Below are 27902 nucleotides of genomic sequence, written 5' to 3'. Positions count from 1 at the left end.
TGCTCTCACACACAGCTGTGAGCCAGCCTCTCAGGGTCAGGAACTAGGCCTGATGTGTGCTTCTCCGTGAACCTACGTGAGAGATGACCTGTCCACGTTGGTGGCCGAAGAGCAACCCAAATCGTGTCTTCAACCCAGTGCCTTCAAAGACCAGCGAGACCATCCTTGTTCTAAAAAAAATTAAACATTTTTATTAGTATATTTATTTTATATATAAAAGAAATACAAAAAAAAGGAACACAAAGGGTACGCGCTTATGGCAAGTCGGACTTGTCGGGGCCCTCGGCCTGGGCGCCGGGCTCGGGCCCGCCGGGCGTCAGCAGAGTCCGCCGGGCGTAGTGGCCCTTGATGCCCGAGCTGTTGTTCTCGTTGAGGAGCTGCTTCTGCCGCTGCCTGTTGAGGGACTGGACGAGGCCCAGGACCACGGCGGCCAGCGAGTACTGCCCCGGCAGCCTCCTCGGGGGCAGGATGAACGGGTTGGGCTGGACCCTGCCCAGGAGAAAGTACGTCTTGATTTTCCCCTCCTGCTCGCTGATGCCCTTCACGTAGATCTCCCCCCGGTAGTCGAAGGCGAAACCCTGGTCCTTCAGGATGAGGAACGTCTCCTCCGGGACCTGGATCCTGCCGCTGACTCCCGTGCTGTCCATGCGGCTGGCCAGGTTCACGGTTTTACCCCAGATGTCGTACTGTGGCTTCTTAGCGCCGATGACGCCAGCGACCACCGAGCCGTGGCTGATGCCTGTGGGGGAACCAGAGGAGCAGGAGATGAGAGAAGAGGCATCTGCAGCCACGAGGTGGCCACACCCGTCTGGGGTAGTGATCATGAAGGGTGTGATTTCTGCGGGTAGATTGCAGGGCCCAGTTCTGTCTCTCATTAGATAGTGACCTTCGTCACTTACTTAATTGATTTGGGTCTGTGTTTTTTTTAAAAAAATACATATATATATGTATTTTTAGTCTCTATATATTTTTTAGTATATATATAGATATATATATATATCTATATATATATGGACTTCAGAGAGGAAGGGAGAGGGAGAGAGAGATAGACGCATCAGTGATGAGAGAGAATTATTGATCGGTTGCCTCCTGCACGCCCCACACTGGGGATTGAACCCACAACCCAGGCATGTGCCCTGACTGGGAATGGAACCGTGACCTCCTGGTTCATAGGTTGATGCTCAACCACTGAGCTGCACTGGCCAGGCTGGACCTCACTTTTTTATTATCTGTCAAGTGGAAATAATAAAAGGAAGATGAAATGAGATGATATGAGCAAAGCCATTGGCATAGTACCTGGCAGCTAGTGCGTGCTCAAGAGAAAAGAATTCATATTCTCCCATGGACGCTGACTTAGCTCAGCCTGTGGGATGCCAGGTTTACCGACACACTCGGCGTTGCAATGACTCAGCCAAACTCACAGAGCCGGTCACAGTGGACCCACAACTTAGTCCCACTGGGGAAATAATTTTCTGACCCCCGAACTATGCCAGCGGTACCCTGTACCACACTGGGTTGGCCCTGACCCCAGAGATGTGTCCCGACTTTATGTAGAAGACCCTTTCGCTCAGGCCTAGAGTTCCGCTTTGCTTTCCCGCTCCCATTCTGTAGCCAGTGACTTCAGAAAGGACACGCAAAGTCCAGGGGAGATGTTGGAACAAGCCCCGAATACCCACCCATAGATCAAAAACAAAACGTAATTCCTTTCGGTGCAGGGAACAAAGGCACGTGGCGATCCTTAGATCAGACAAGTCAGACATTGGTATTTCTTGACCTTTTTTTTTTTACTTGAAAGTGGCTAAGGGAGTTTGGTATTTGGTAAAATGGCGCAGCAGCGAAGGGATCTAACACCAGGGCTGCAGCAACGATGGCTTTCGATTGAGTCCTAGCAGCCGGAATGTCGCTGGTCTCGGGACACCCGGGAGCTGCTGCTGGGGTGTGTGATCTTTAGTCCCCCCCCCCCCCCCCCCCACACACACACACCGTGCGGGCTGAGTTTGTGTCCTGGAAATGGGAGTGCGGACCAGAGCAGGGGCTTCCTGGCGCTTCAGGAGGCCCTCAAGACTCAGCAGAGACGCTGAAGAAATTGGCGTGTGATACACACGATAAAGGGTGACTATTCACATTGCCGTGACTGCTGCTGTGTTGTCGCTTTGCACGAGGGCGTCTCTAAATCACAGGAAGGGCGAACCGTGCCGCCGCCTGAAGTGCCCCAGGCTCTCTGCCTGTCCTGCTGAATCCTCAGGAGTGGACTCCTGCTTTTGCCTGAAGGCATTATCTGGAAAGACCAATACCGTGCCTGCTTGCCTGCTCGCTCGGGGTCGGGGGACAGAAGTCAGAATGAAATGACTGGTGAGCCAGCTGCCTCCCTGAGCAAGGCCCGCGTGGGAGAGAGGTTGCCGCGGTCAAGTGTTCGCTTTGTTTTTCTGCACCCGGGCCAGTGTCCATGCCTGGCCTCCAGCATCTTCGGTGAGAGGCAGCCAGAGAAGCCTGAGCCGACCCTGTCCCCGTCCTCGGCAAGGTCAGGCCAAGCCTGCTGCATTTGCAGGAAAGAGCGTCCCTGGCTCGATGGCCAGGCCTGGGAGGGTCCCATGCTACCAGGCCAGGCAGCCCGGGGCCCCCAGTGGCCGCCCGCTGCAGCTACTCACCGATCCGGAGCTCAAAGTTGTTGAAAGAGTGCTTGTTGATCTCTTGAATACTCTCCGTCAGGGCGAGCGAGAAGTCGGCCAGGGCGCACAGGTGTCCCCATTTGTCCTCACATTGCTGGGGGGCGAGAGAGGCACGCATTCCAGCAAGCGTGAGCATCGGGCGAGGGGCCTGCCTGGCGTCCTAACCCCACCCCACGTCCCTTAGAGGAAGCACCAGGTGTGTGGCTCCTGCACATTCAGGCCCTCCATATCCGCAAACATGGGACCACAGGGCGTTTTCATGAGAGAGTAAGATAGGTGTGGATCCTGTCATTCTTCCCAGACCTGCCCCTGTCTATTCAGGCTGGTGGGCCGAGTTCCTGTCCATGTTCACTGGTGTGTGTGTATAGTATGTGTAGTGTTGGGTGTGTGTGTATGTGTGTGTGTAGGTACATTGTGTGTAGGGTTGGGGGTATGTGTATGTACATGCATGTATATATACATGCTCCTGTGTACATATGTGTAGTGTTTCCACTCTAGGAACTGTCTATTTCCTTTGAAGTGCTTCACTCACCAAACTCCAGTAGCCTCTGAGCCTCTCTGAGCCTCAGTTCTGTCATCTGTCAAATGCGCTGAGCACCCTGGCCCTGCCTACCTCACGGGGAGTGGCTGGGCTTGAGCTCTGTGCTCTGATGCAGCCGAGGCTGGCAAACCGGTTCGGTAGAGGGCCAGGCAGCACAGATCTCAGGCTTCGTGGGCCACAATTCTGGTGCAGCTACTCGGCTCTGCCATTGTTGTTTGAAAGGAGCCGCAGACAAAGTACAAGCAGTGAGTGTGGCTGTGTTCAGTGACATCTGATCTGCAAGCACAGGTGACTGGCCAGACCTGGCCGTAGGCTGTCCCAGGGACCCTGCTCTGGAGCGCCAGGCACACGGACCAGTTCCTAGCATGGTCTTCTTGCCAGACAGTTACCCTTGTAATAGTTCTAGGTGTTTAGTTGGACAGAAAGCAAAGGCGGGATGAGAAGGGATGAGGATTCCTTCTCTGGAGTAACTTAGACTCATGTCCAGGTGACACTGATTGAGGACCTGCAAGGGGCAAGGCCTTGTGTGGGAGCATGACGTTATCGCGGGTGACTCGTCCACTAACCCCGGCAGGTGGATGTTGGTGTTCCCACTTAACATGAGTTCCTGGCACACAGGCCACATTCAAAAGAGCAGGAGCTATTGTTATTCTTGTTGTTATTATTATTACATGCTACTTTTGGTCATGAGTTTGGAGGAGAAAACAAAAGCAAGAACAAAAAAACAAAACAGGCTAGGATCAGGGGGTTAGCAACACCGACAACTAATCATAATCAGGGAACTGCTGGCCCTGATTTTGTTCATCACATGAACAGAGAGGTTCATAGGAAGCCAAGAGGGTTCTCATTCATGAAGAAGCGTCGGTCCATCCAGTGGATTCTGCTTAGCTCAAGAGCAACATGCATCACACAACCAGAGTATCTGGTTCATGGGATGTTCTCCCTAACCCTCCCCTGCCTCCTGGTGATGGCAGCCTCACTGCCTAAGGCAGTGTGACAATACTGAGGCCCCTGCCAGAGGTTGTGGCTGAGTCCCAAGAGTTCCCTTACCTGCTTTTCAGGTGACAGGCCTGAGACAGCCATGTAGGTGCTGCCAATGGTCTTGATCTTTTCAATGTCTTGAAACCGGTCTTCGCCGAGCAGCTGAAACAGACCAGGCAACGGTGTTAGTCCTGGTGTGTGTTCTCCCAGCAGCCCGGGGGTCCTGAGAACAGCCCCCTGGCTCACACTGAAGATGCCCTCCGACCGGCCATTCAGAGAGCCAACATATGTTTATTGAACACCTGCTAAGTGCCAGACGCCAGGATGGGCGTGACCAGGTACTCGTTAAGGATAGGTCTATTGCTATGAATCTTCAAAATGGACAAAGCTACCTTGTTAATTTGAAGAAGAAATCACAAATGTCCTGCAGTCCATCAACACATCCTTTTGGCTCTATTTTTAACATGTGTTTGGAACCCTTCTCTGCCAGCTCCCTGGTCTAAGCCCCTGGTAGCGTTTACCTTGTTTCTGTATCGCCGTAACTTACCAGCTCCTGCCCTTACCCTACATGCCCAGCATGGACATCAGAGACATCCCATTCAAATGTGCACAACCCTCCTGTGGCCGCCTCTTCCACTCAGGGCCAAAGTGAGTCTTCCCTGAGACCTTCGGTCCTCCCCTGCCTGGTCTCCTCGCTCACTTTGCTCCAGCCACACCAGCATCCTTGCTGATCCCCATGAGCCAGGCTTGCTTCTGCCTCAGGACCTTTGCTTTGCTGTCCCCCCAGTGGGATAGTCTTCCCCCCAAGGTAGACTGCTCCTCCCTCACCTTCTTCAAGTCTTTCCTCAAATGTCATCCCACTGGGGTCTTGCTGACCACCCCATCCAAACTGAACACAACACCCCATCCCAGGGGCCACCTACATTATAAGATAAGGAAGATGAGAGGAAACTGGCAAAGGAGACTGGTGGAGAGCTGACAGTGCAGCGAAAATAAAGACACAAGTTGGCAGAAGACAAGAGAGGAAAAAGGTGCCCCAAGAGGGGAGGCGCAGTCTCCCAGGTCAAATCCCGCTGATGGGCTCACCGCCACCCCGCCACCCCCCCGCCACTCCCGCCACCCGATGCGATCTCTTGTTTCGTGGCTTCAACACAGTCTCTTTCCTGAAGACTCCGGATGTATGCGTCCCCCTTGACCTTTAGACTCTTCTACACATTTGCTAAGCGACACCCCAGTTAACAGTCTAACAGGCATCTCTCATTGGCCATTCTCAAAGCCACACCCTCGGTCTTCTGTACCCACCTGCCATCTTGATTAATGGGGCCTCCATTTTCCCAGATGTTCTGGATAAAACCTCACAGCCCACACCTACTCTGTCAGAAGCGCCGTGGCTCCGCCTTCAGAGATCCCCGACTCTGTCTGTCCCACTGCCTCTGCTGCCCAGGCCACCCATCCGCACAGCCAGCCCTAGCCCAGGAGCCAAGTTCACAACAGACCCGTCCCCAAGTGTGAACTCTGGCCTCTTCCTCGTGTTGGCAGCTCTTTGATGTAACTCCTGGTTCTCCAGCTCTTTGCCTCCCTTTAACCTTGTAATATCCTCAGGGGCTCCTGCCAGCCTGGGGGTGGCAGCGGGCAGGCAGATGGAGAGGACGCGGTGGGGTATCTACAGACCATGTTACTACAGGCATCCTCTCAAAATTAAGCCAGAGCTGAGAACCTTGGAAAATTCCAGTTCCAGAGAAACTGTCTTGGGGAACACGGAAAACACAGGCAGGTGCTTTTGTGATTTGCTTTAGTGTGTGTGTGTGTGTGTGTGTGTGTGTGTGTGTGTGTAGCAGCCTTTGTTCATTACTTTTGTGTCTTGAGCTGAAGAGAAGCCTCTGCTCTGAGCTTTGCCCTGGCTGAGCGTCTGCCAAGTGCACCCGGGCAGCCTGCCTGTCCTCAACCCGAGGCCATGACTGACAGGTGCCCTCAGACACCAAAGCAGCTTTGGTCTGCAAGCAGCCCTTCCTTCGGCTGTTAATACTGCAGCCCAGAGATCTCGGCCTGCCCTGGGCTGCCCACCTCCCTCCCCAGCCTCCTGCAGGGAGGGGACTCCCCCCATCTCTCTTCTCTTCAGGACTACTTGGCTGAGGGCCAATCTCAGGCCCAGGCAAAGCTGCCTCCCCCTCTGAAGTCGGTTAGGAGGCAGCAAGAGTCTTCATTATTTCATTCAGTATCCACGCAGCACACTTATCTACTGTACAGCTAAGAGCATCTGCGGGCATAATGGGTTCCTAATCGCCTCTTTATTAATTCACTCATCTGCGTGGCGCAGGGAGATGCAAGGGGACTCCTCAGCCTTGGCCGGCAGGGGCTGAGGGCGAGGGATGGCACTGCTGCAGACCCAGCCTTGGAGCATGTGCTCTGTGCAAGGCCCTGCTTTCCCCTGAGCTGGAAGGAATTGGCAGGCTCTCAGGTTCCTGTGGCAACTGCTCAGCAAGAAGAGCAGTGAGCCCCCTGGAGGGCCACTTTAGACCCAAAGAAACGAGGCACGTCTAGGTCACACAAGGAGAGTGCACAGCGCTTGGGGTTTGCAAGCCAGGAAATGTCTTCTTCCTCATGGACAACATTCTCTTCCCTCTTCCTCCTTCTCTGACCTTTCTCTTCGACTTCCTCCCCTCCTACCCTCCCCTCTCCAAATTCCCGGTTCTAAAGATGACAGCCTCCTGGACCAATCCCCTCCCTTAGTCTCACCAGCTTCCCCTCTGCAAACAAACACCCGTCTCTACCACTAGGGGCGCTGTCCTCTGTCTCAGTTTTTGGGAAGACTGCAGGGTGTTTACAATTTAGGGAACAGAGATGTGCATTTAGTTCAGATTTATGTTTTGCAATTTAAAAACATGCTAGTGAGCCTTTCAGGAGATGGGGTGCTGTGGAGTTGAAAATAAAACAGAGCCTGAAGTCTCAGCCTTCAGTCAGATGATTGTTAATGGAGCTATTTCTATTTTTTTACTTGAGAGGATGTTTTGGGGGGTACTAGTCCTTCACCACCTTCCTATTAGCCAGCTGGTTTCTGTCTCCCATTATGTAAGTAGTTAATAGAGCATCCGTTATGAGCATGTCTTATGTTCTAGGCACCGTGCTAGCGCTGGGGATGTCCCGGGATCCATGAGAGTATGCTTTCTATCTGCCTGGCATGGAGGATGGGAATACAGGTGCTGTTACCATGGAGTTGCCCTTGACCCCCTGCATCTCGAGGTCCCTGTACTGTACACTTAGCACTGACTCCTCATTCAAAGACAGCTCTTGGCCACCCTGTCTCTCAGTGGACTGTGAAGCCCGGAAGGCAGGAAGTGATTGTGTCACTTATCTTGATCCCACCCCCATCCCTAGGACATCTGAAATGGCCATCGTTGAGTTTATGGTCACAAAACCAGAACCATGAAATGCCCCTTAAGTGGGAAACAGTGCAACACAACGATTAGAAACCAAAACGGTACAGGGGATCTGCGTACCAATCCTGGTGGTGCCATTTTAATGGTGTGTGGCCTGGACACTCTTGGTGCTTCCGAGGCCCAGTTTTTCTTATGTTTAAAATGAAGGCTAGCCTTGCTGGTGTGGCTCAGTGGCTGAGCGTCAACCCATAAACCGGCAGGTCACATGCCCGGGTTGTGGGCTCGATTCCCAGTAGTGGGGGATGCAGGAGGCAGCCTATTGATGATTCTCTCTCATCATTGATGTTTCTATCTCTCTCCCTCTCCGTTCCTTTCTGAAGTCAATAAAAATATATTAAAATGAAGGCTAGCGATTCCTATCCTGTGGATTTGGTGCAGAATATTGAAAATGGCAACGTGATAAACGCCTATAGAAATTTAATGAATGGGTGTCTGCCCAGAACTAAGTGGCTAGTGGGGGAGGAAGACCTGTACACTGAGGGCTGAGGGCTTTACGGTGGAAGGTTTTTTGAGTATAAGTTTTTCATTGGAAAAGGAGCGACAATATTTACCTGGCTGGAGGGAATTAGAAGAGGCGTCACAAGTAGGATGGGAGTTGAATTGACTGTTAAATGACTATTAGGTTTTCCTCTGGCCATGGAGTCCAGGGAGGGAGGAGGGTGTGGTGAGGAGGGAATAATCTCTGGGCAGAAGGAGCTGTGTGTGGAACAGCTAGGGGGGCCCGATGGCTTGTAGGTAGCTAGACGGTGCTGGACGGGTGGCATGTAGTGGCAGGTAAGGCTGGAGAGGGCACAGGGACAGTACCTGCAAAGCCTCAGGTGACCCGAGGAGCTGGCAAAGGGGAGCCACTGAAAGGTTTTGGGTGTCAAAGGGATATGACAGAGTTCTTCTGCCTTTGGTCATTGCCGATGGGGAGATGCAGGAGGGACAGCAGTTAGGAGATAATATGGCTCAGAGCAAGACTAGGAAGAAGGGATCCACGGGACTCAGGAGCCAGAAGGAATGTGGGGACAGGGAGGACCGTGTCCAGGTCATGTAGGAGGTGCTGTTGGTGCCCCACCCAGACCCGCTTTACGGGGCCACCCTGCAGAATGTCCTGAGGGCCGGCTGCTGTATGCTTTTTCGGAGACTTGCCCAGGCTGGCGAAGCCCCCTGGCTGGAAATGCTGTTAGGTTATGCACCCCCCTGGGGCAGCCCACAGCCGATGGCTGACCAGTGTCGAGGTGCAAAACCTGGCCCCCTTGCCTCACTGGGAAACAACTCCGTGGTACACTTGTCCTCCTGGGCTTCCCGGGGATGGAAGGAGAAGGCCCACTCTTGCCCAAATCTGTGGCTGTGAATAAAGTACAGCGTGAGCCCCCTCGGCTCCCCCATGTTAGGTGTTCTTCACACTCACGGAGGCTGGACAAAGGAAGTCCTGTCTAGAGTGTGCTCATCCTGTGTTCAGGTCTCTGACCAAACGCCAGTTGATGGCTTTGCCTTTGGCACTTGGAGCAGATGGAGAAATGTCCCCATCGGTGCCCAGTCGCTGTGATGCTGGTGCCTGAGTAGCCTTGGTTTGCCATTTGCTAGCTGTGTGACGCTGGGTTAAATTACCTAGCATCTGAGGCTCGTGTTCTTGCTCCCCCACCCCCTCCCCCAGTGAGAAACAATGGCATTGATCTCGTGATAATTGTGATGAGTAGATCAGATGACACATGTTTGTGTTAATAGTGCAGCCTGGAATTCTGTAATGGTCATGGCTCAATGACTCACATAATGCTGTGACCACAACGACGGCCACTGTGACTGTCAGTTCCCCAGGCCTCGGTTTACCTCATCGAAGTCTGCAATGATCTCATTCAGCAGGCGCAGGCACTCCACGCCTTGGTTATTCATTTCGGTCTGAGAGTAAAAGTCCGCAAACCCCGGGATGGAGGCGAACATCACCCCGACAGCATCATAGGATTGAGAATACAGCTCCTGGACAGAGGGACACACAGGGGGAGTCAGAGACAGTCATCAGAGGTGAGGCTCTGCGAGGACGCTCCCTGTGCAGGTGTGCACCTGCACCCAAGCACAGCACCCCAGAGAGGACGCTGCCATGTCAACACTGTAATCACAGCGTCACCACCGTGTGGACCGGGACCATTGAAATGCATGGCCTCCAACTCAGCTGGGCTCAGAGTTCTGACTGCCCATCCCTTTGTGCCCAGCCTCCTGTTCTGTTGTCCTCAATGGCAAAACCCTCACCACATTCCTTAATGTCAGCCTCACTTGATTCTTCTCAGTAGATGATCTCTTACTTCACTGAAAAATCTGAGGCTCTTGGCATTCCAATACGCATACATTTGTCTACATTCATATTTATTGCCATCAACTCAGGATTCTGGAGACTAGAAGTTTAAGGTCAAGGTGTTGGTACATTGGCTCTTTCTGAGGCCTCTCTCCTTGGCTTAGGTGGTCTTCTCCTCCCTGCCATCCCACCTCAAAGGCATGAGAGGAGCCCGGGAGGAACTGAGTTGAGGTTGGAGAGGTGCTGTCAATTTCTGGGGAGGGACAGTGACAGCTTCAGCTAATCCCAAGAAAGGGGACCAAAGGAATCTATTTCCTGACCTCACGCTCCTTCCCTTCCCTCTGGTCTCCCATACAGCACCCCAATTAATGACCCTCAGCTGGGTGCCAGAGGGTGTGCGCAGTCATTGATGCAGCCCAGGCAAGTCAGCTCCCACCACCCAAGTAAGCAGGGAGAAGGGTGGGGGGTTTTCAGGGGACCCGGAAGCGCTCCAGCCACCTGCCTCCACCGTTAGAGAGAGCCCATCATTCAACTGGCTCTAATCAGCTGCTTTGAGTGTGCCATCTGTTTCTTGCTATTTGGGGCTCAAAGAAGATAAAAATATTGTGAGCTGGGGAGGGAGCACTGAATATAGAGAAGCTATTATTGCCTTATTGCCACCCTCCTCTGGCTGGATGTACAGGTTTGGGCTCTGGGGAGGGTTTTGAGCATCCACACCCTCCCCTCCTCCACGCCGAGAGAGAGACTTTGGTTCCTCTCTGCTCAGGGAGCTAGCTCTGGTCCTTCCTGGCCCAGGATGTCTGAATCCAAGTTCCATGTTTCCTCTGTGAAGTCAAGCCCTCTCTCTGCAGGGAGAAACTAGGGCTGAGACCGGTTGGTCTTATTAGGATCCTTTCATGACATTCAGGTCTCTGCTCAAATGTCACCTCCTTAAAGACAGCTTCCAAAGCCCCCTCAATGTCAATGCCAGCCCTTTTCAATACTGTAGCCCTCATTTGGCTTCTGTTCTCATAGAACTATCACTCCAGGCACGAGGTTGTATAGCTATTCATTTTAATGTCTGCTTTCCCATAAAAACACATGCTTCATATCAGCAAGGACTCTCTTCTTTGCTCACTGTCTGAATGCCAGGATCTAGAACAATGCCTGACACATGGTCAGCCCTCAGGAAGCATTTGCTGAGCAAATGAGCGAATGAATGGTAGGGGTTGGGGCTGCGATTGGGAGGGAGCAGAAGTAGTGGTGACTCACATTTATCAAAAAATAATTACAGTAACAATCTGTGTGCTCTTAGAATGTGCCAAGCACCGTATAAGCACTTTATGCACAGATATAAACGTCCTAACAATCGGATAAAGTAGGGAAGTTTTGTTACTTTGTAGGTGAGAAAAATGAGGTTCAGAGAGTTCATCACTTGTCCATAGTCTCAGAGGGAGCAAGAGGGGGAGTCAGTTTTGAACACAGGGCACCAGGCTTCTGGGCCCATCATATGGCCTTTCTATACCGAACCTGCTACATACCTGGCTACACCGGGCACCTTGTGTGTTCCCACCTGTTTTAATTCTCACACCAACTCAGCAAGGGTGATATTGTTTCCTCATTGACTGGATGAGAAAGGAAATGGACTCAGAGAGGTCGAGTGTCAACTCTTTAAATATTTATAAAGCCTCAAATAAGCATGATGAAGGCTGAACCTCCCATTGGTTTTGCTCAGTGGGGGTTGGCCTGGAGACAGCTGATGACCTGCGGTCTCAGCATCCCTGGCTGGTTGCCATCTTTCCCGGACGAGGGCAGCGTGCTCGTGCTCCTCCCCACTGGCCCCAGATCCCGGTGGCTTTGCTGTGTTGATGGAAAAGCGGTTCTCCTTTCCGTTCTCCTTGGGTTGGCCTCGGAGGGCTCAGTGTTTCATCCGCTTCTTCTGGAGGTCATGGCGACCCACATTAGTATTCCCTCTGCTTTCTTGGCTTCGTCACCAAGCTCTTGCCACAGAGCTCCTGCCCTTAGGGAGCCTTGAGGAAACCGGGCCTGAACCTAATTCCAGAGAACGTCATCCATGGGGTGGGCGGTGCCTCGACCTGCACCCAGGAGATTGTCCAGGGCCCGGGTTCACCAAGAGCTGGCTGTTCGAGCAGCGGGTTATTCATTCGCTCAGCTCCTTCCCATGGTCATTCCGTGGCTGCTTGGATGAGATAGGGACCCTTAGGTCTCACCCAGCTCCATCCTAAGGCCTGGGTCACAGACCCAAATGTCTTTATGCAGGAGAAGGGGCAGGACACAGATGGATACATTGGAGAGCCTACTCCATGCCTGCACGCATCCATCCAATCACGGATTAAAACAAAGAAGCCAACCAACCAGCCAGCCAACCAGTGAGCATTTCCCCTGACCACACCTGCTGTTGCCAGCCACTGACGAGCAGGTGATCTGTGCACACACATATGTAAAACTTTACAATTCCAGTTCAGTCTTGCAACGGACATCTTATTCTGTCCATCTTACCGATGGGGGACCCGGGGCTGGGAGGTGGTGTGTATATGTCACAGTGCTGGGAAGTCTCGGGGGCCTGGCACCAAGTGGCAGGTATGATCTCCACCACCACGTGCTCAGAGGACAGGGGGGTTTTCCCTGAGCTTGGGGTCCATGTGTCCAACTCACCCCCCACACCACCACCCCTTCTCACCGGCCAGACGAGCCTGGCTCACCTCGTTGTCTCGGTCCTTCTCCAGGAAATGGCGGGCCACGTGGCTGGGCAGGATGTTCCGGAGCATGTTCTCATTGTGCTCCCTCAGCTCCTTCATCTCGTTGATCTCCTCCTTGGCCTGAACCCGCCAAAGGAAGTCCAGGCGGGCAGTGTACTCTAGCTGCAGTTCAGGGGAGAGGAAGAGGGAAACAGGTGGGCAAGCAGCTTCAGGCCCACGTGTGGCAGGTGGGGAAAGCTGCTCAGGAACCTTCATGAACAAAACAGAGCCACATCTGGGTATTTGGGGAGGCACTTTGCCTGACACAAGAGATCAGAGGATGATCCCATTGCACAGGGCTGTGTACCTTCCCTTCCTGGCATTATGGCACCTATAACTACGATTGTTTGTGTGATGTCTGATAATGGCCATGTCGCCTACTGGCCTGCAGGTGCTATGCGGTCAGGGTCCTTTCCCCTGCTCAGCAGGACATCCTTACCATGTAGCCACATGCTTGGCCCAGGGCAGGTGTTCAATCAGGACTTACTGACTCAATGGAGAAGTTATAGTAATCAAGCCAGCTGACACTTAGATGGTGCTTAGTATTATTCCAGGCATTGTTCTAAGCAATATACAGGTCTTCACTCCTTTCATTCATACAAAAGCCCTCATAGGAGTCATTATGATCAATCCTATGAGGAAATGAAAGCAAACATGGTGAAGTAACTCGGCCAAAGTCACACACTAGTTAGTGGGAAGCTAGGATTTGGGCTTCACTCCAGAGCCCAACCCGAGTCTGAATAATACTGGTAGCGGTTGGACTTCACTCAGTGATCCTTCAGGCATAATGTGATAAGAAAAATCATTTGATGTACAAAGAGCATTTGTGAGTGCCGACTACATGGTAGGCAGTATGCTAAGAAGCCATACACACACATATACACACGTGCACACATACCTGCATGTATACATACACATGTTTCTATGTATACACGTTATTGTTATTATACCATTTAAATTATTTAAAAAATTGTGATAAAGTACATATAACATAATTTACCATCTTAACCATTTTGAAGTGTACATTTAAGTGGTACTAAGTACATTCACTAGGCAATAAGGAAGAAATCAATGAGCTAACAATGAAAGGATTGTGGATTTAGTTGTGAGACAAGTATGGTGTAGTGTCCTGGTCCCAATTCACATACTGTGATCTGGGCTGGTGACGTCATCCCAGGTGCCTCATCTCTGAAAGTGGGAGGAGCATCAGTGACCTCGCAAGATTAGAATAGGAATTATACAGGAAGTTACAGATAAAGCACATGGCTCATGGTAGGAACTCATACCCATTCGTTCCCTCTTGTCCCAGTGTTCCTTGGTGTTGGCTAGTGGACAACTTCCTTTCTAAAGCACCTCACATATTTACCACAGCCTGGCGGATGTCATTATTTCAAAGTCTTTGGCTGTTGAACAGTAAACTGCACTATTATACATGGTTGGGTGCCTTGCATTCAGAGGCTTAAAAAACTCCAGCTCGTTTCTTTTCTTTGTCTTACGCGAAAGTCTCAGTGGATGGCAACAATGTGAAATGACAGAGGCGGCAGGTTATCTATTCAGCAGAATTTGTAATAGCAAAAGCTGGAGACAACCCAAGTGTTCCTTTTGTTGGTTGAATGAACTATTGTATGCAGCTATAAAAAGAAATGAAGACTATTTCTCTATACTTTGATGGACTATCTCCAAGGTGGAGAAATGCGTGTTTAGTATGCCACCATTGGTCTCAGGAAGGGAGATATCTAGATATCTCTCTCTCTCTCTCTCTCTCTCTCTCTCTCTCTCTCTCTCTATATATATATATATATATATATATATATATTTGGCGGGGGGGAATTTTATTTGTTGAAAAATTGAAGTCTAAAAAAATCATTACCAATGATATGAAGAAGGGAGGAAAAAAGTGGAGGAAAAGGGATAGAATTTAAATTTTTAATATTATATGTTGTTTTACAAACTTGACTTTTGCATCACGGAAATATTTTACTTAAGTATAAAACTGAATGGATTTTTAAATCTGTAAAAACAAACATAACTAGGCAAATGAATCTACATGTAAAACCACACGGAGAGGAGTGATTCCAAATTTCTCCTAACACAAGGATTTGATAAAACGTTCATAAAGGGAAATACTCCGAGGATGAAGAAAGCTTAAAAAAATCTTAAGCCCTGGCCGGTGTGGCTCAGTTAGTTCAGTGTCGTTCATCCATGCACCGAAAAGTCCCCGGGTTTGATTCCCAGTCAGGGCACATGTCTGAGTTGCGGGCTTGATCCCTAGTTGGGGATGTGCAAGAGGCAGCCAATGGATGTCTTGCTTTCACATCGATGTTTCTCTCTCTGTCCTTCCCTCTGCCTTCCTCTCTCTTTAAAAACCAATAAAAAGCCTTTAAAAATAATCTTAAAACTGTTTACAACCATCTTACTGCAGCTGGTAGTGTTTGTGGAATTACCACTTAGACTACTGTATGCGAACGGAGGAGAACGCAAATGAGCGTTTTCATTGGTGTCACTGAGAACTGGAATTTGGGGGAGGGAAAAAGGAGGTGCAGATGTAAGATAGATGAGGTTAAGTCAGAGCACATGTCCTGCCTGTGAAGTGAGTGGCCCTGTGAGCGCATGACATGGATGTATGTCTCCCAGCTCCACCCCCGGAGTGAAGGCCGAGAGACAGTGAGAACCACAGCAGCAAGCACTCCCAGGATCCAGATTGGGTTTCAAAAATACCAATTCCTACAAAAATAACATGGCTGAAACCTAGGGGAGAAAATGTGCAAGCCGGGAACATCTTTTCACACCAGAAAGCAAGGAGATTACCAGAACCTACTGAGCTTATGTCGCAAGATTCCGAAGCTTACAGGGCGTTTGACGCCAAGCTGTGGCTCTTACCCCTACACTCTATATACGTGACCTCATTCAGCTGCTGTCTAACTCATATAGATAACTATTATCTATTAAATGACAGCTCTGGGAGCTTGAGTCTCTCAGGGTCCCCTTTCTTCCAGTGGCATTGCCGGGACTCAGATTTAAGAATACGGTCCCGAGACTGAGTCTTCCTCTCCAAGCTGCACAATCCCACTGCCTGTCTGCATCAGGCCCAGGAGTGAGTGAACAACTGGAGACATGACCTCAGTAGTCCCTGCCCCCAGGTGTGGCTTCCTCGGCCATAAATGGAGATGTGAGGCAAAGCCCAAACCTCCGGCTGCAGGTGCATGAGGCCGAGGTGGGAGGTGTGGGATGCCTGCTCTCCCTGCCCAACCTTCAGAGCATTCTCCTGCCTGGAGGAGGAGGAAGGGTTGGGCATATCGCTTTCACGTACGTGTAAGATGGCATTCTCCAACTATTCAGCTATTATATGACCGCCCAGTCTCTCCGGAGATGTGTCATTACAGTGCTCCCACCGGAGGCTGCTGCGTACCAGGCACCAGTGGGCATTGTCAACAAACACAGGGAGCCTGAGTCACCAAGGGGAACCAGCGGAAGCAGGTAGCAGACCCAGGAATGGGCAGGCTTGATCCGGAAGGACGGGGCCCGACAGGTGCTATGAATGGGTGACACCTGAACCGATGTCGTTCTGCGGGAAGCCTCCTCCAGCAGCCAGGCAGGCGCCATGCGGGTGGAGCGGGAACACGCCCGTGTCTGTCTGGCTTTCCTTACTGGCGTTGTGACCTCGAGTGACTTGAGTCTCTGCTCCTGCCTGGGGACCAGGTGGATAACAGTCCTTTCCCTGTTAGTCTCAGAGGCTTGTTTCCAATGCAAACCATGCATAGCTCATGACTTTTGAGCATGTACTCTGTGTGCAAAGTCCTGGGATAAGTATGTTAAAGTTACACTCGCATTAAGTACTATAACAACCCTGTATATTATGATCACACCCATTTTATAGGAGAGAAACAGGCCCAGAGTTGAGTAAAGGACTGGAAGCCACACAGCTGGGGTTTGAATCTCATCTGGCCCTGGCCAAGCCTGTGCCTATACCTGCTGCAGTTATGGGCTGTGATTATGTCATTTCAAAGTCTTCGGAATATTACAAATAAAAAATACACTATCGGAAGTCACTTACTCAGACCCTCGCTGCACTTCTATACTCTTATTTATACACACTCTGAATGGGCTTAGGTTACCTGTGTGCCCAGGGCACGTGGAGAGTGGAATAAATTAAATCGGAATGTTGGAATGTTAGAAAGGGACTGAGGAAGGGGTACGACAGGGCACCCAGTCATGCCTTAAGGGGGCGGAGGAAACGGGAACGTCTTTCTCATTGCGGATTGAGGCCCCCCGCTTGGAACTTGCTCTCTGAGGGTTTTCACTTGTCGGCTTAAATCCTGGCTGGCGGAGTGTGCGTATGGTGTTGTGTAGAATTGCCTTGCCTGATTGTGTCTCCATAGCCCTTCAGTGGGTTGCCACTTGCATGTGAGCCCCGGGAGTGGTCCCCCGCAACCAGAATCCATTGGGACGTGGCAGACACGACCCAGCTCTCACAGACAGCCCAGTCTGGGAGAGCTAAATCTAGGCATTCTGGGAATGGCTAGACTTTCACATTTGGCCTATGGTTTCACCATCAAACCAGCTAAAATTGAAAAACAAGTCAGAGTCTTCTGGCAGGGCTGCACCCCCGCTATCCCCCGCCATTGTGTTGCTATGCACACGTCCTCTCTGTTCTCCTCCAGCTGAGGATGTGGGAAGGGTGAGCTGGGGCGGCGGGGCTGGGCTGGAAGTCTGCTTCTCTTGCTTCCTAGCTGAGTAGCCTTGCTTCCTTCATCTGTGAAGCGGGATTGACAATCACTGCCATCGCAGGGCGCGGTGCTTGAGTGAATGAGAAGTGGAGGTAAGTGCCAGGCACTTAGTAGGAACTGGTACCTGTGAACCCTTCCCCCATTGTCTTGCTCGCCAAGCTTATATCACTCTTTCCTCCCCCGTGACTGTGACTGCACTTCACCACCCCCTTTACGGCAAACAGCTCTAGGTTCTTGAGGTTTGGGCTGTTTCATCCCTGGCTTCTCAGGGTTCGTTGCCTCCCCGTTCCCATGGTGATTTCTCAGTGATCTGTTTCTATTTCTGCTTTAGCTGACGTCTTCCTGTTTTGTTTTGTTTTATTTTGCTTTCTGGTTATTTTTTTGGAAGTGTGCACAGACCAAGGAAAGACGGACAGGAGTCCAGAGGGGAGCATGGGCCAGCAGGTGTGGCTCTGCAGGGGTTGGGGATTCCCCAGGGATAACATTACCACGTCCATGGTCTCGGTTTGCATGGAGAAGTTCTACGGGGACAGCAGGTGACACCAGGTGAAGCCTGCTGAGATGCTCCCATGCAGAATATCTTCTCGCCCCTCCGACTCTTGAGGTCCTTGGACAGCCTGTTCTCAACTCGGCACGTGCCCCATGGCATTATTTGGGGCTTGCTCTCCTCCGAGAGACTGGAACCTTGGGGCCAGGGATGGGGTTCTGGACAGTGCTATGCACAGTGCCCCCCAGACCCTGGCAGAGGAGAGGCTCAGAGGGAAGTGGCATCATTCGGGTAGGCGCTTTATCTACTCGGGACACATCAGTGACGAAGCACTTCCTATGGTTACGTAAGGCCATGAGCAAAACGCTGCCCAATAATAAAGAAATGGTTCTTCCAAATGCCCTGCTTAGGTGTTCCTACCTTTTTAGAAATGAGGAAACTGAGACTCAGGGAGATAAGCAACATGCCCAAGGCCACCAGCTGCCGAGAGGCAGAGGCGGGATTGGAACCCCGGCTCAGCTGGTCTGGCACCCAAGTGTTTGCATGCACAACTCTGATAGTCACAATTTCATCCAGGCCACGGAACTGGGAGAGAGCCATTTCCCTCAAGCAGAAATCAAAAGCTCTGTGTTTGTCTGTTTGTTTTGTTTTAAGGACAATGGTCTCTTTGAAAGAGCTATCCTTAAGACGTATTGTTTACCATCTTCTCCAACTTCGTGTTTTATGAAGTGGCCTATATTAGAAATTGATTTGTTGGGAATCACAGCTTGCTGCAAGCAGCTACTAGTCATGTGCTGCAAAGAAGAGCCAGCTTTAGGACAGCGGGAGATGCCAGGCAACCAAAGGCAGGCCGAGCAGAAGGTCAGGTTACCTGCTGTCCGTGGTAGAACACAGCGAGGAGGAACATGGCCATTAGCAGCAGCGACGCCTCCTTGGTCCCCAGGAAATCTCTGTTGGAAGAAGAAATGCAAATGGCAACCATGAAGGGACTTCAGGGACACGCGATAGGAAACTGAGGCTCAGAAAGGAGCAGGATAAAAAGAAAGATCACCCGCTAGTTCATAGAGGCAGCTGGGGGTGGGGGGTTCCACTTAGAAATACCGACTTCTGCGCATGGGCCACGAAGTTTCAATCGCACTGTACGTGTGCGCCCACACGTGGTATTTTGTGGAAGAGCCACACTCGGGGCCAAAGAGCCGCATGTGGCTCGTGAGCCGCAGTTTGCCGACCACTGCCCTAGGCAGTGGTTCTCAACCTTGGCTGCACATTAGAATCACTTGGGAATCTCTTTAAAATCCCAATTTCTGGGCCTCATCCTCCGGAAATTCTGTTTCTTTGTTACTAATGTTGCGGCCCCACCCCATAACAAAGAAACAGGATTTCTAGAGGATGAGGCCCAGAAATCAGGATTTTAAAAAGATTCCCAGGTGATTCTAATGTGCAGCCAAGGTTGAGAACCACTGGCCTAGGGCAGTGGTCGGCAAACTCATTAGTCAACAGAGCCAAATATCAACAGTACAACGATTGAAATTTCTTTTGAGAGCCAAAATTTTTAAACTTAAACTATATAGGTAGGTTCATTGTTATTAACTTACTTAGGGTACTCCTAAGACTTAGGAAGAACCACACTCAAGGGGCCAAAGAGCCGCATGTGGCTCACGAGCTGCAGTGTGCTGACCACGGGCCTAGGGAATAGAGTCAATAATACTTTAGTAACTGTGTGTGCTGTTAGGTGGGTACTGGAAATATCGGGGGGGTGGGGAACACTTTTTAGTAACTGTGTGTGCTGCCAGATGGGTACTGGAAATATCGGGGGGGTGGGGTGGGGTGGTGGAGGGTATCTGATTGTCTAACCATTGTGCTGTACACCTGAAACTAATCCCAAAAAATATTGAAAAATAAACTTCTATTTGCGGGACACCTTTTCTACATTTCAAAGAGCCTTAGACTTTCTGGTTACAAAAATGCACGCGAAGACTTTTCTTAGAAGTCATCCCGTTTAAGAGGCAGGTGGCGGGGGGGGTGGGGTGGGGGTGGGGTGGGGGTGGGGGTGGGGGCAGGGGGTGGGGGTGGGGGCGGGGGGCGAGGGTGTTTGCTCCTTGCCGCTCCCTGTCCTCAGTGCTGTAGGAATCACACTTAGATTCTTCCATCAGCTGTGTCAAGGGGACACTGTTTGATTCTGTCAGTTCTGAAATTCTTACATCTGTTCTCTGAATTGGGCACTGTTGTTACCCCCATTTCAAGCCCTGTGTCCTTCAGTAAAGGCTTTGTTCCATGTGTCATTGTGTCAGCTCTCACACTCCATCCCGTCCTTCCTGAGGCACAAGCTGCTGGTCGCTGACCGGCTTCTCCGGGCTCTCAAGAGGAGCAAGCTGGAGGGCAGCTGAAGATGGCCAGCAGCCAGTGTACACTTACACGCTGACCTGACCTTCAGCCATCAAGGAAATTCAGAAGGTGGCCAGGGAATCTCTTGTTTGATTCCAAATGTTCCTCTCTTTTCATTTCAGCACCATATGAAGCCTTTCTCAGGACAACCTCGGCCAGGAGGCAGAGTGTTTGGTGGAGCTTTGCATGTGGACTCAGGTGTCTTTGGAAATGAACAGTTCCCCCCAACAGGCTTCCGCTGGTTGAAGAAGAAACCCCAAATTAAAATGCTCAAGGCATGTCATCAAGATTTTTTCCCAATATTATTTTGTATTAGTTTTAAGTGTACAGCATAGTGGTTAGACAGTCATATACTCTACAAAGTGACCCCCCCACCTGATATTTCCAGCACCCACCATGCACTGACATAGTTATTAAAGTATTGACAGTATTGGAGGCCCAGTGCACAAAATTCGTGCACTGGAGCGGGAGGAGATCCCTCAGTCTGGCCTACGCCCTCTCGCAATCCGGGATCCCTTGGGGGATGTCTGCCTGCTGGCTTGTGGCTGGATGGTCTTCTGCTGCTGCACAACCTGCTGCTTGAGCTTCAGCAGCTGCTGCATGTGCATGGGCTGGGCCACCATGGTCTGTCCTGTGAACACCATCGAGTGGGTGAGTCAAGCGTGGAGGTAGGCTCACCTTGAGTTCCCTGTGCTTCCCTGAGTTGTTCAGACTGACTGCCTTCTACAGAGAACGGCAGGGGGATCAGGCCTAAGCCGGCAGTTGGATATCCCTCTTGCAGTCTTGGGGGATGTAGCAGTGCGCCAGGCAGCAGGCGGCCAGGGCGGAGCCTGAATTGGGGCCCAGCACTGAGCTACTCGTGCTCATCCCGGCCCACTTCGCCTGCTGCCGCTGCTCAGTAGTGCTGCCCGGAGTCGGGAGAGGCTCCGGCTTTGGCAGCTGCGCTCACCAGCCATGAGCCTGGCTTCTGGCTGAGCGGCACTCCCCCTGTGGGAGCACACTGACTACCAGGGGGCAGCTCCTGCGTTGAGTGTCTGCCCCCTGGTGGTCAGTGTGCATCTTAGCAATTGGTTGTTCTGGTTGTTCTGTCAAATGGTCGCTTAGACTTTTATATTTATAGATAGATTGCCTATGCTGTTTTTTTACGTCTGTGGACATTGTGACTTGCTTTCCATCACCTCCTGTTTTATCCCCCAGGTTTCTCCATCTCAGACAAGTGCCCCCTCATCCATTCTCCCAGGTGCTTGAGCCAAAACCAAAAACAAAACTGGGAGTGAGGCATCACCACTCCGTTATCCCAATCCTGTCCACTGTTCCACCAAAATATATCCTCAGTCTTCCCACTTCTCTCCCCCTCTTCCTCCAGCACTTAAGTCCAGCCACCATGATTCCCAGTAGCTTCCTAATGTTACTGTCTACAATCTACTTTCTTACATGGCTGCCAGAATATTTATTATCACTAAAGCCAGATCACGTCACTCACTTGTTTTATCGCCTCCTAATCATGAGAACACAAAAACTCAGAACTCACTCAAAATAACTTAACTCTGGTGTGGCTTAGGGACATAATGGGGCCATGGTAGATGAGATGCAATGTGTAGAGGGAGGAGTAGTGAGTATTAATGTGGCTGCACCCAGGCGATGCCACCTTTCCCTTTTGTATTCTTGCTGGAGGCCAGCTAGAGTAGCACAGGGCTCAGGAAATGGGGGCAGCTTCTAGCCAAGCTTTATGCTAAAAGACCCTCTGGCTTATACAGAGCCAGGCCCAGCTCAGTGCTCTAGGTGGAACGGGTATATGGGGCTGGGAATATGCTCTCTCATGGGGAGGTATTCAGATTTATGAATTTCTAGTTCTATCTGCCTTTTTAAGAGATCAGATGCTAATAATAGATGATACTCATTATTGTGTTTCTTTTCTATAGCCCCAGCAAATCACATAATTATTGAGCATTTGCATGCCAGGGACATGCTGGGATACAGAAATGAAGAAGGCACATTGTCTTTGTGCTCAAAAGAGTCCACTAAAAAAGAATAGAGAATCAAACAGACAAATAATTTTGTAACATGATAGACTCCATAGTAGGAATACATCCTTGTTGCCATGGGAATGAATAGAATATAGCTTAGGAGGACTCAAAAGCTCAGTCTTAAAGGATGGCAAGTCTTGGGAGGTCAGGGTGAGATGGGCTTTATAGGTATGGGACATATATCTTGCTTAGCTAGCCGTTGACAAGCCTCTAGAGCAGGGGTGGGCAAACTTTTTGACTCGAGGGCCACAATGGGTTCTTAAACTGGACCGGAGGGCCGGAACAAAAGCATGGATGGAGTGTTTGTGTGAACTAATATAAATTCAAAGTAAACATCGTTACATAAAAGGGTATGGTCTTTTTTTTTTTTTAGTTTTATTCATTTCAAATGGGCCGGATCCGGCCCGCGGGCCGTAGTTTGCCCACGGCTGCTCTAGAGTTAGGGTGAGAAGTAAATGTCACATGTCAAGTTTGAGGCCATAGTCAGTGAGCAGGAGAAAGTGCTCAGATCTACTGGAGCTGTTCACTACCACCAATGCTGAAGTGAAGAGGGTTGGACTGTGAGCCCCATATTATCATCCAGCATTTTAGGACTAGGATTCATTCATTCATTCATTCATTCATTTCTTCACTCATAGTCACTACAGTGCTTATTTTGGGGGGAGCAATAGGGATATTTTAGTACCACTCTTTTCTCCATGTCACTTAATTCTTTGGCCCCTGAAGTTTGAGGACTCCTGAAAAAATAACTAATGACATGAGCTTTGTACTCATGCAGACCCAGGTTCCAATCTCAGCTCTGTTAATGACCAGTTGTTTGACCTTGGACAAGACACTCTATACCTCTGAGCTTCAGTTCATTGCCCATTGTGAAAGACTCTGATAGCATTTACCTGCATAACTGGAGGAGTAAATGAGCAAATCTTGGTGATGTGCTGGGCATGGTGTATGGCCCGTGTCTCCCTCCCTCTCTCCACCCCATAAAGCTCCCAGCTCATGATCTTGCTCCTGGTAGTGGTGCTTTAAAAAAATCACTGGTTCACCGGCTTAGTTTGAATGGGAAATGTCATTTGTTCAGCTCCCCCTAAATGCATCCCAAACTCCTGCTCTGCTGCCACTTCTAATATCCTTTTCTTTGTGATGCAGATGCTTTTTTTAAGCCGAAGAATTTATCACTTAAAATGTGCTTTCAAGAGGAAACATAAATACCTCTTTTTTTTAAAAAAATATATATTTCTTTATTGATTTCAGAGAGGAAGGGAGAAAGAGAGAGATAGAAACATCAATGATGAGAGAGAATCATTGATTGGCTGCCTCCTGCACACCCCACACTGGGGAAGGAGCCCGCAACCCAGGCATGTGCCCTTGGCCGGAATCGAACCTGGGACCCTTCAGTCCACAGGCCGATGCTCCATCCACTGAGCTAAGCCGGCTAGGGCCATAAATACCTCTTGAATCATTCTGAAAGCAGTGATGACTAGGTCAAATTCAGAGGAAAAGTAAAAGGAAATTGTGCATGGTCTTTGAGTCTTTCTGATGTCCTTCAGATGGAAAAAATATGGCCTGAGTAGAGACTGTAGAAGATGCATAGTAAGTCAGCCAGGTCAAGGGACATCCAGAAAGAATTGTGATTTGAATTCAGAAGAAAAATATTTTTGTAGCTTCTATGGTTATAGGCTGAAACCATACAAAATTATAATACTTTGCTTGATATTAGGTGGTAGAGACTAAAACTAAGAACATTTTGAACTAATTTATTTGTATTAATAAAATAATTGAATTAATACTACCACCTCCCTAAGTTAATAGAAAAGAACATAAGTGAAAGCACATGTGGGATAATGTCATTTTCAGGGCAATAACAATCTTTAGAGACATCATATCAGATGTCTCATAAAAATTAGTATTTAATTTGAGTGTTTACTCATTATAGAAATATGCCAACTGTGAATTTGGAAGCAGATAAAAATTCACAAATAAAACAATAAAAATTGTCCTTAAGCCTACCATTCAGAGAAAACAATAGTTAATATTTTGGGGGTCCATTAAGTGAACAATGTCCACTATTATTAACATTGCTACAGTCAAATTATAATCAGATCCTACAAGTGTGGGATCTGTTAAAGGTGAAGGAGTCGTAAATTATTAGGTTAAGAGGAGACTTGAGCTGTTATTCAATCCAAACTTTAACTCAGTAATTAATCTGTAATTAATATAAGTGATGAAACTGAAAACTAGAGATTTTGCCTAGACTTGTAAGCTAGAGAGCCCCTCAGCTGAGAAATACACTGATCTTCAAACGGTCCCCAGGTTTCCCTAACTCCACCTCCATCATTTTCCCAGTGGCTCTAGTTCCCACAGGAAGCTGGGCACTTTCTGAACACGCGATGGCGGGCACTTACTCTCCACTGTGGTTCAGGTTGTCATAGCGCAGGAAGAGACCTGAGTAGATGGTCTCGGTCAGCAGGGCGTAGATGGCGATCATAATGAGCAGCACGGCCAGCTTCAGGACAGAGTTGAGTCGGAGGAAAACCGCACAGGTCACCATGGCCAGCACGCCCGTGAAGACGAAGTACTGGAAGCAGAGAATGTCGGTGGTCAGGCTCAGTGGGATGGTGGGGGTTCACTCTCCCGCTCACGGATGCCAGTAGGCCTCCTTGTACAGAGGTTCGCTGAGCGTCTCCATTTGGAGGTCTCAGCCATCCTCAATTCCGCAGCTCCACATTGAACTCATCATTTCATTACCACCTCCCCAAGACTCTGTTCCCTGTTTTGGGGGGGACTTTACACCCCATCCCTTAAGCCAGAAACCTTGATCTCATCTTTGTGCCTTCCTTTTCCCCACATTCCACAGCCAGGTCATCCTAAGTTAGAAACCACTTCCTCCCTGGATCTCGCATCCAGCCAGCTTTCTCCTTCCACCTGCTTCTGTTTAGTTCTCACCTACAGTTTTGGAACAGTGTTCTGGCAGCTTTGCCTGCTTCCTGCCCCCAGGCCCCCCGAATGCAGACTGTCATTCTACCCAGTGTTTCTAAAGCGCAGACCGGATCATGTCACTCCTTAACTTGAAGCCCCTTTATTGCTCCCCATTCCTTCCAAGTCTCTTCTCCTTTTTGAATAGCAAAGCTCTCCAGGCCTCATACAGCGGATGCCCTTGCACTTTCCGAACCCCGATGTGTGGCCCAGCCTCACTGCCGACCAGCTATTCGCCTGCTCTCCCAGGCCTCAGTGCTTTGTACTCCCTGTGTGCTGTCGCTCAAATCTCATCCAGGCGACCGAGCCGAACTCCTCTGACAAACTCAGTGTCCTCTCTGAGAAGCTTTCCTGCACATCTCCAGGTGCTTCTGGGTACGGCCTCATGCCTGCACAGCGCCCTTTCTAGCCCAGCGTAACATCTGTCACCTGTATTAGAAATGGCTGTTCAGATGGCCAGTTTAAAACCACTCAGTGGCTGGATGATTCCAGGGGCTCCCATCTATTAGTCTGCCCAGCCGATTTCAGCTTCTGTAGGAAGCTCCTCAGTCTATTTCTCTGACAGAAGTATCCCGATATCGCATTTGGGATGGTTGGTTTAGATTCTGACTATTCAGTGGGGGAAAGAACCAGACCTGTGTCATCAAAGACCCACTTGGTGGCAGTACTTTGCTCTTTGTACCCACTTTCTCTTATAATTTTCAAAATAACATCAGTCAAGATGAGAATCATAATTTTCACTTTGCAAGTGAAGAAACGAAGGCTCACAGAGCTTGAATAAATTGTTTAACTTCTCTTAGCTAGAAAGTGACACACAAACACCTCGATATGACCTGTCCTTGTAAAGGTGACCCTGGCAAGTACACTGGGCTTGGCCATTTCTAAAGTCCATTCCTGTCTTGCTATACTCGGCTCTTTATAACAACTTGTCTTTTCCCTCCTACTACATGGAGAGGCTATTTCTGTATGAGCCAAGGAGATAGGTAAGAATTTCCAGAAATTCCCTGAGAAACTACTGAACACATGTTTATTGACTTCTTATAGCAGACTGACTCATTCATGTATACTTGTCAGAAATGTTGATATCAAAAAAATGTGGACAGCACCCTGACAGAGTTCCCAATGGGGGCGAGGGCCTGTGCCTTTAGGGTGCACGGGATGGACTCAGAAATGAACGACTGTCCCTACTCTCAAGAAGCCCAGGGTCTGGGGCATCCTTTATCCTTGTCTCTTCCTTTCCCAACCAATCCAGTTATGTCCTCATCTCAGATGGAGTGAATAAGCTTTCTTCACTTCTCCAAGGTCTTCCCTGGCCAGGTTTGCAGGGAACTCATTTTGATACGTTTGTGCAGGAAGCTGCGAGTGAAGTGAGCAGGTGAGAAGTTCATTCTCGTGTGTTTTCTCCATCCAGAGAAACTCCCAAGATCCTCCATTTTCCCAAATGGAGGAAAGAGGAGTGGATCCGAGGGTCCCGGGTTCATTGTTACCTGCATCACGTGAAGGGTTGCCCATGGCTTTGCCAATGCCAGTTATGCATCACTTACTAGGTCAAAAGTCATCAAAATGATCATGCCCTTAAGCAAAACGTTATTAAAAATTTTAAATGCAGTGAGTATTTATGGAGTGCGTGCTGTAGTCAAGGCATGGTGGTAGGTTCTGGGAATTCAAAGCTAAGAGGTAGCCAGGCCTAATAAGTGAAGCAGGCACGGAAATGCCAACGGTACTTCACTGTGGAAAATGTTCTGGCAGCAATAGGAGCTTGTGTGATGGGGACATAGAGACAGGAGAAGAAGTAAGAACTAAAATTATAATAGAAATAAATTAAAATAAATATTTATTGGGTATGCATTCTGTGCCAGGCCTCCATGAATGACCTTATACACTTCGTCTTACTTAATTTTTAAAATGGCCCAAGGACAGATGCTCAGGGTAATTCTTGCACACTGCCCAGCAAGGCCCTTCTGATGATGCTACCCAATGCCCCTGAATTACAAGGCTTTTCAGTCTGGCTGGCAGGGAGAAAAAAACACACAAAACAACCCCTTTCCAGCACTGTGTGAGCCCCAGGCACGGATCCTTCCGGACGGCTCTCCCCCAAGCACCAGGTGGTTCCCTCACCTGCGCTGGTGGAACCCTTTGTGGATCTCTGGGCTCCTCTGTGCAGCTCTCTTCCCTCTGTCCTGCAAACTCTAGCCCCTTGGCCTCCCCAGACTCTTAGCTCCGTCTTCCCAAATCAGGTTCCACCTGGGTTTCCCCAGCCTGAGCCACAGCCTGAAAGCTGGCCTACAGCAGCCACACAGCTCAGGAACCACAGGGCTCATTCCATGGGTTTCCGGCTTCTCTGGGGTCACTGTCTGACGCCCAGTTTGTTTGCTTTTAGTAGTTCAGGTGCGAAGGTAAAATATCTCTCTGCTACTTCATTTGAAATAGACCTCCCCCCCCTTCTACTGTATGCACTGTATGCATTTTATTTTTTAAAAAATTTATCTTTATTGTTGAAAGTAATACAGATGTACCTATTTCCCCCCATTGTCCCCTTCTAGCTGCCCATCTCCCCCCAGGCCTTCACTACACTATTGTCTGTGTCCATAGGTTATGCATATATGCATACAAGTTCTTTGGTTGATCTCTTCCCACCCACCCCCCCACCCCCCCCTTCCCC

The 27902-nt window shown here is 49.8% G+C and overlaps 1 protein-coding gene across 3 annotated transcripts in view; it reads right to left on the bottom strand.

Annotated features, from left to right (window-relative positions):
• Positions 1 to 205: 205 nt before the first annotated feature.
• The window catches only part of ADCY8 (adenylate cyclase 8), a 137165-nt gene continuing 109468 nt past the window's right edge, over positions 206 to 27902 (bottom strand). For all 3 annotated transcript variants that reach the window (XM_036338035.1, XM_036338036.1, XM_036338034.1), the window contains 7 exons: positions 24670 to 24842; positions 18727 to 18805; positions 12606 to 12764; positions 9444 to 9590; positions 4261 to 4353; positions 2649 to 2763; positions 206 to 739 (listed from right to left, as the gene is read on the bottom strand). In XM_036338035.1, coding sequence (XP_036193928.1) covers positions 255 to 739; positions 2649 to 2763; positions 4261 to 4353; positions 9444 to 9590; positions 12606 to 12764; positions 18727 to 18805; positions 24670 to 24842 — 1251 coding nt within the window. In that variant the 3' untranslated portion in view covers positions 206 to 254. The remainder of the gene's footprint in view (positions 740 to 2648; positions 2764 to 4260; positions 4354 to 9443; positions 9591 to 12605; positions 12765 to 18726; positions 18806 to 24669; positions 24843 to 27902) is intronic.

Source organism: Myotis myotis, unplaced genomic scaffold (assembly GCF_014108235.1).
Source record: "Myotis myotis isolate mMyoMyo1 unplaced genomic scaffold, mMyoMyo1.p scaffold_m19_p_16, whole genome shotgun sequence".
In the NCBI taxonomy this organism is placed as follows: domain Eukaryota; kingdom Metazoa; phylum Chordata; class Mammalia; order Chiroptera; family Vespertilionidae; genus Myotis; species Myotis myotis.
The sequence above is the reverse complement of the archived record's forward strand: the minus strand, read 5'-3'. Positions and strand labels throughout refer to the sequence as shown.